The sequence below is a fragment of the Neltuma alba genome, unplaced genomic scaffold, assembly GCF_004799145.2.
Source record: "Neltuma alba isolate B1F8T4 unplaced genomic scaffold, ASM479914v2 tig00002043_pilon, whole genome shotgun sequence".
Classification (NCBI taxonomy): domain Eukaryota; kingdom Viridiplantae; phylum Streptophyta; class Magnoliopsida; order Fabales; family Fabaceae; genus Neltuma; species Neltuma alba.
The window spans coordinates 5,134-11,147 of NW_021632717.1; the positions used below are offsets into that span (position 1 = coordinate 5,134).

Genomic DNA, 6,014 nt, shown 5'->3' on the forward strand with positions numbered 1-6,014 from the left:
TAAGATATTGTTACCTTTAATCCTTAATATAAACCCTAATCTATTTTATCTTTCATATTTATTTATTTATTTTTAAGGCAGTCCTTGTAATAATAATAGTTGTAGCTAATATACTTAATTGGTAAGGATATTTTAAGAAAGACAATATATATTTATTACACGTAATTAATATAACTAATTTTTTTAATCTACTCAAATTAGTCAACTAATTTTTGTATTAAGTACAGAAGTAGTATTTAAGAATTAGTAAGGGATGTGATAATTTAGAGTTTTGCTTCAGTCCTATATATATACCTGACGAACACGGTAACGTAGTTTAATTATTGAATGCGCCCCACACAAGGAAACTGTTAATTGGGTTAATGTATTATTATTAATTGGCTAGGTATAGAGAAAACGTGTCTTTTCTCATGATCATATGAAATTCATGCTGACCCGTCGTCTTCAATTATTAGTTTCAGTTCATCTGAAAGTCTAATTTCATATTTCAGTTTAGATCTAAAACAACTATAGTGTGATCCGCCAGTTCAGATCAGCGCGAAATTATTACATAAAATATTGTGGCCCTTACAATAATGATCAGCTTAATTATTATTTTGCGGATTGACTATATGATTACTTGTTCCCACATTTTATATCACTATATTTTTGTTTTTCACTAGAAGACAATCGTGAGGGAAAATGATGGTGTGAGAAATGGGATTTGCCCAAGAAACCTGAAGCTAAGATTGTGGTATAACCTGAGATGCTCTCTCATGGAGCCCCCTATATAAAGACAGCACTTATACTGATTCTCAGCAAGTTCCTACTTTTGACATTAGCCAATCGTAGTGGTACTGCTGTTATCCTGCCCTGCACTGAGGACTCTACCCCAACCCCTCTCATGCATGCATCACCCGAATAAGTAGACTCCTAGCAATTTGTGGAGATGCTGCTTAACTGCCATGAGTCCACATTTAGTATAATCTTGAAGCGCTAGCCCAAACACTCCAAGTTAGCACTCTCGTGGGTTCAGTGCCGGCTCAAGTTTCCACCATGAGAGAGCAGGGCCACCTATATGTTGAGGACACTGGTCAGGCAGAGAGGTCCCAGTGGATATTAAATTCACCTAGCCCACCACCTCTCTGGACTAAGCTGTTCGATCTCAAGGAGGCCATACTTCGTGGAAACAACTTTTCTCCATCCAAGAAGAAGGTTTTCCACAGACAAGCTGTGTCCTTCTTTCTGAACTTATTCCCAATCCTTAGCTGGTTAAGAGAGTACAAAGCTTCTAAGTTTAAAGATGATCTGCTTGCTGGTTTAACTCTTGCCAGCCTCAGCATACCTCAGGTACTCACAAATTTTGCTTCTCTCTTCTTAAAAGCATTGCAGCGGTTTTCTCTCCCCACCTTAATTTTCTATTTGAATTCTGCAGAGCATAGGATATGCTTCTTTGGCAAGACTTGATCCTCAATATGGCCTGTGTAAGAGATCTTTTCCAGCTTCAACACTTTCGGCTATGAATTTTTCTCTTTCAAATGCCAATACTGGTTTTGTTGGTTTCAGATACAAGTGTGGTTCCTCCTCTTATCTATGCTGTAATGGGGAGTTCAAGAGAAATAGCAATTGGACCCGTGGCCGTAGTATCATTGCTGCTATCTTCCCTGCTCTCGCAAGTGGAAGATCCCGTTGCTAACCCCATTGCCTATAGAAACCTTGCCTTCACGGTGACATTCTTTGCCGGAATCTTTCAAGCAACATTTGGAATTTTTAGGTGCGTTATTTATCTTCATCTTAAATTCTCCTGTAAATCTGTAGTTTTTCTTGCATTCGGAGCACTGACTAGTCTCCAACATTTTCAGGCTGGGTTTTCTGGTGGATTTTCTTTCCCATGCCGCGTTGGTTGGATTCATGGCAGGTGCAGCAATCATGATTGGTCTTCAGCAGCTCAAGGGGCTGCTGGGAATTACACACTTCACCAACAAAACTGATGCGGTATCTGTTTTGGAGTCTGTCTATAAGTCACTTCATGAACAGATAACTTCAAATTCTGCAGATAAAGTGAGTTTTATTATAAGAAAAATTGGAAATTATAAGTTTGTATCTTGATAGCATTTTCCAGATGTCTTTCATGCTCATACATAGATCTTGTTTACTTATTTGACATTATTTTTTTTCCCTTCAATATATTTCGTCAACAGTGGTACCCGTTGAATTTTGTCGTGGGATGCTCGTTCCTGATTTTCCTCCTCCTCAGCCGGGTTATTGTAAGTAATAAAATTTATGACATCCAAGCTACACAAGTAGAACACATCAGTTTAGTGGTTAATTTGCTCCATTGATAATTCATATCTCTCTTTCAGGGAAGAAGAAACAAAAAGCTGTTCTGGTTGCCTGCTATCGCACCTCTCCTATCGGTTATTCTGTCAACTTTAATTGTATATTTGACAAGAGCCGATAAGCACGGAGTTAATATAATAAAGCGCGTCAAAGGAGGCCTGAATCCTAGTTCAGCTCACCTTTTACAATTCCATGGCCAACATGTTGGACAGACAGCTAAAATCGGCCTGATTTCTGCCATCATCGCTCTCACTGTGTGTTAATTCGTTTCCTGTATCTTGTCCAGATTCTTAATTCTCACTTTTTTGCGCGTTCTCTCTTCCTTATGGTGGTCTGCACATTGGATTCAGGAATCTATAGCTGTAGGCCGATCTTTCGCTGCCATTAGAGGGTACAATCTTGACGGAAACAAAGAAATGTTAGCAATGGGGTTCACGAACATTGCAGGCTCTTTAACTTCATGCTATGTGGCAACTGGTGACTGACTTATTCTGCTGATGAGTTTTTGCAGAAAAAGTTCTTTATTGGCTGTTGAAGGAATATAAAAATTTTAACAGTTTCTGGGTGAACGCGATTTGCAGGATCTTTCTCAAGGACTGCGGTAAATTTCAGCGCAGGATGTCAAACGGCCATATCAAACATTGTGATGGCGGTGACGGTGTTCTTGTCACTACAATTACTCACAAGGCTCTTATACTACACCCCAGTAGCTATACTTGCTTCCATCATTATTTCGGCGCTTCCCGGACTCATTGACATAAACGAGGCTTATCACATCTGGAAGGTCGACAAATTCGACTTTCTTGCCTGCATTGGTGCTTTCCTTGGCGTCTTGTTTAAATCCGTAGAGATTGGGCTCCTTGTTGCCGTAAGTTCTTCGCCATTTAATTTTCATCGGTTTCACATTTAATATTGGCCGAAATGGAGTGAAAGTAGAGGACATTTGTTTCGACGCAGGTAATAATCTCGTTTGCGAAGATACTGATTCAATCAATTCGGCCCGGAATAGAAGTTCTGGGGAGAGTTCCAAGAACAGAAGCATTTTGTGATGTTAGTCAGTATCCCATGGCCATAAGTACTCCTGGCGTCTCGGTTATTCGCATAAGCTCTGGCTCACTTTGCTTCGCAAATGCTAACTTTGTCAGAGAAAGGTAAACACGATATTTCATTTTAAAGAGACATCCGTGCATCCAGCGCAAATCGGAATTAGTTTTCTCCTCGAACAAATCTGTACGAATTTGGTCCCTTGTTGCAGAATACTGGAACGGGTCGCAAGAGAAGATCAGACCGCACAATCAAGGGTGCAAGCAGTGGTCCTGGACATGACCAGTGAGGCTCCTCTTTACCCTTCTGATTAATGTTCATTATGATTAGTATAATGGAATGAAGATAAGATACTGATCCTCTGGAATTGTGTTGATAATAGACCTGATAGGTGTTGATACTTCTGGAATTATTGCACTGGAGGAACTGCACAAAAGGCTTCAATCCCGCGGCATAGAAGTGAGACCGCCATGAATTTATTTGCTTGCTGTTGCTGGTTACATAGTGATATTAATTAATTCTGCAACAAGCGATAAGAGATGTGTTTTTGTGTGTTTGCAGCTAGCTATGGTGAACCCAAGGTGGCAAGTGATTCACAAGCTTAAAGTGACGCAATTTGTGGATAAGATCGGAAAAGAAAGAGTTTTTCTGACGGCTGGAGAAGCTGTTGACGCGTCTTTGGCTACTAAATTTGTGGCTCCTTGAACACGTGCGTTCACATCCCCACTCTAATATGTATAGTTATTTTCAAGGTTCTAGCAGCCTCTGGCTAGATCCAAAATAAAATTCGGGCATTCAAAATAAAAATTAATGCCCGAATCCAATTAGCCTTTCGAGTAAATATAGTTTCGAATCTTGATTTTATTTCGGCTTCAAAGAATTTAAATCTTTACACCCGAAAAGTAAAGAATTTAAACCGCATTTATCTTTACCTATGTTTCGGATCATTAGTACACATACACTTTAATAATTTACACGGGACGTATCTAAATCTAAAATATTCCTCAAAAGTTATCAGATGAAGCATAGGCCACAGGCCCAAACACAATTTCGATGTGGCCCAAACTCTAGGCCTATTTTTAAAATTCAATGACGTAACTTCCATGAACACGACTAGCGCGGATGATTAGCGCGCGTTGCGAAATGAATCTTGAACTATTCATGCTGCTAAACGTTCAAAACGGGGTGGCCTGGTGAGGTTGGACGGGGGAGGGGGAATAGTGAATTTGTAAATGCACTGTGTAGATAATCAATTCAGATTTTCTATTTTGTTCGAGACAAGAACAACTTGTTTTGAATAAATATTAGGCATGTAAATCATGTGAACGATTTAATTTTTATTGGAAAAAAAAACTCATAATCGTTATGTGCAGCAACAAAGCCAAATATGAGACGGACAAATTTAATTTAAATAACATTCACATTTTTCATCCCAAACCGAAAAATAATTTTAAAAATAATAGTGATGAGAGTAAAACAAAATATGGTAGTTTTTTGGTTCCCTGCGATGATTTGCTTTTGCGCCTTTTTTTTTCCACATAAACTTTTTTAGACTGCTATGAATTTACCCAGCAGACGCCGGAGACCGGAGGGTGGTGTGTATGTGTGTGTTTTGATTAAGGGAACAAGAAAATATTTGCGAACTATAGAATATGCAGATGAAGCGCAAATGCAGAGCAGCTAGATAATGACATGACTTGTTCGGGTAAAGCATAACGAACTGTACAACGGAGCATCCAAAATGTACTTATAAAACTGAGTTTCTACTCAGAATTCCCATTATTAGCTTTCTAGAATAAGGAAAATGTAAAGACCTGGTCATAACCCTATTGTTGGAAAATGAACGCAGCACGAAGAAAAAGAACATAATCAACATGACAACTTGCTTCTGACTCCTGTGAATCCAGCCACACTCCCACTTCTTTCTATCCGCGATTTCCCCTCACTGAGAATGGACCACAGCAAAATTGTTATCAGCAGCCAAATTCTAACCCAAAAATATGAAGAAAATATATTCATTCTCATATATCAGTCACAGGAAGATGCTACAAACTGTAACTGTTGAGTACCTGCGGTTCTGTATAACCTGATATGGGGGTCCGTGGGAACGATCGGATCCTGAAAATGCATGTCATGGGCAGTATTGTCAGAGTCCCTGAAAATCCATAACCACAAACGCTTTCATTTAATGTGGAGTATCCGGTTAAGGAGTTAATTGCACAAGTTATGGTGAATCGTTCAAGAAAAATGCAGCTATCAGCTGATTCTTTTTTCCATTTTTTTTTTTTTTGGTTTATATCTCGACAAAATTAAACAACCTTTGCTCAGAGAATTCTAAGGCCTTGGGGTCCTCGGACACATTCACTTCATATCCACGAGGGTTTTGTGCTTCATATGGAATAGGGCGTGCATCTTCTTCTTCTTTCTCGGCTGAATTAATCTGCAACCACCCAAACAAACCCAATCCAATCAGGAAGTCTCATTAAAGGTTCAAACACGAATCTCCAACCAGGACATAACCATATTTAGGATACCTTTCGACGTTTAGATGCAGATGATTCTCCTTTTTCACGTCGACAAGCAAAGCCACGACCAGAGCGTGCCGCTGCTTTTTTCTACAAGCCACCACCACAATTTCATAAATTAATCGT

The 6,014-nt window shown here is 39.3% G+C and overlaps 1 protein-coding gene across 1 annotated transcript; it reads left to right on the forward strand.

The window, feature by feature from the left end:
- Positions 1-759: 759 nt before the first annotated feature.
- LOC114715917 (low affinity sulfate transporter 3-like) lies at positions 760-4,227 on the forward strand. The gene is made up of 12 exons (XM_028900831.1): positions 760-1,329; positions 1,415-1,463; positions 1,546-1,753; positions 1,842-2,040; positions 2,181-2,246; positions 2,343-2,573; positions 2,670-2,796; positions 2,901-3,187; positions 3,277-3,470; positions 3,575-3,648; positions 3,746-3,822; positions 3,925-4,227. Exons 1-12 carry the CDS (start codon positions 1,036-1,038, stop codon positions 4,066-4,068), a joined length of 1,950 nt encoding a protein of 649 aa, XP_028756664.1. The 5' UTR covers positions 760-1,035; the 3' UTR covers positions 4,069-4,227.
- The last annotated feature ends 1,787 nt before the right edge of the window (positions 4,228-6,014 follow it).

Bases quoted from the DNA above. Each gene is read 5' to 3' on its own strand.
- LOC114715917 (XM_028900831.1), top strand. From the start codon at position 1,036: ATGAGAGAGCAGGGCCACCTATATGTTGAGGACACTGGTCAGGCAGAG. The intron at 3,188-3,276 runs GTAAGTTCTTCG...GTTTCGACGCAG, and splicing joins AGATTGGGCTCCTTGTTGCC to GTAATAATCTCGTTTGCGAA. The intron at 3,823-3,924 runs GTGAGACCGCCA...GTGTGTTTGCAG, and splicing joins TTCAATCCCGCGGCATAGAA to CTAGCTATGGTGAACCCAAG.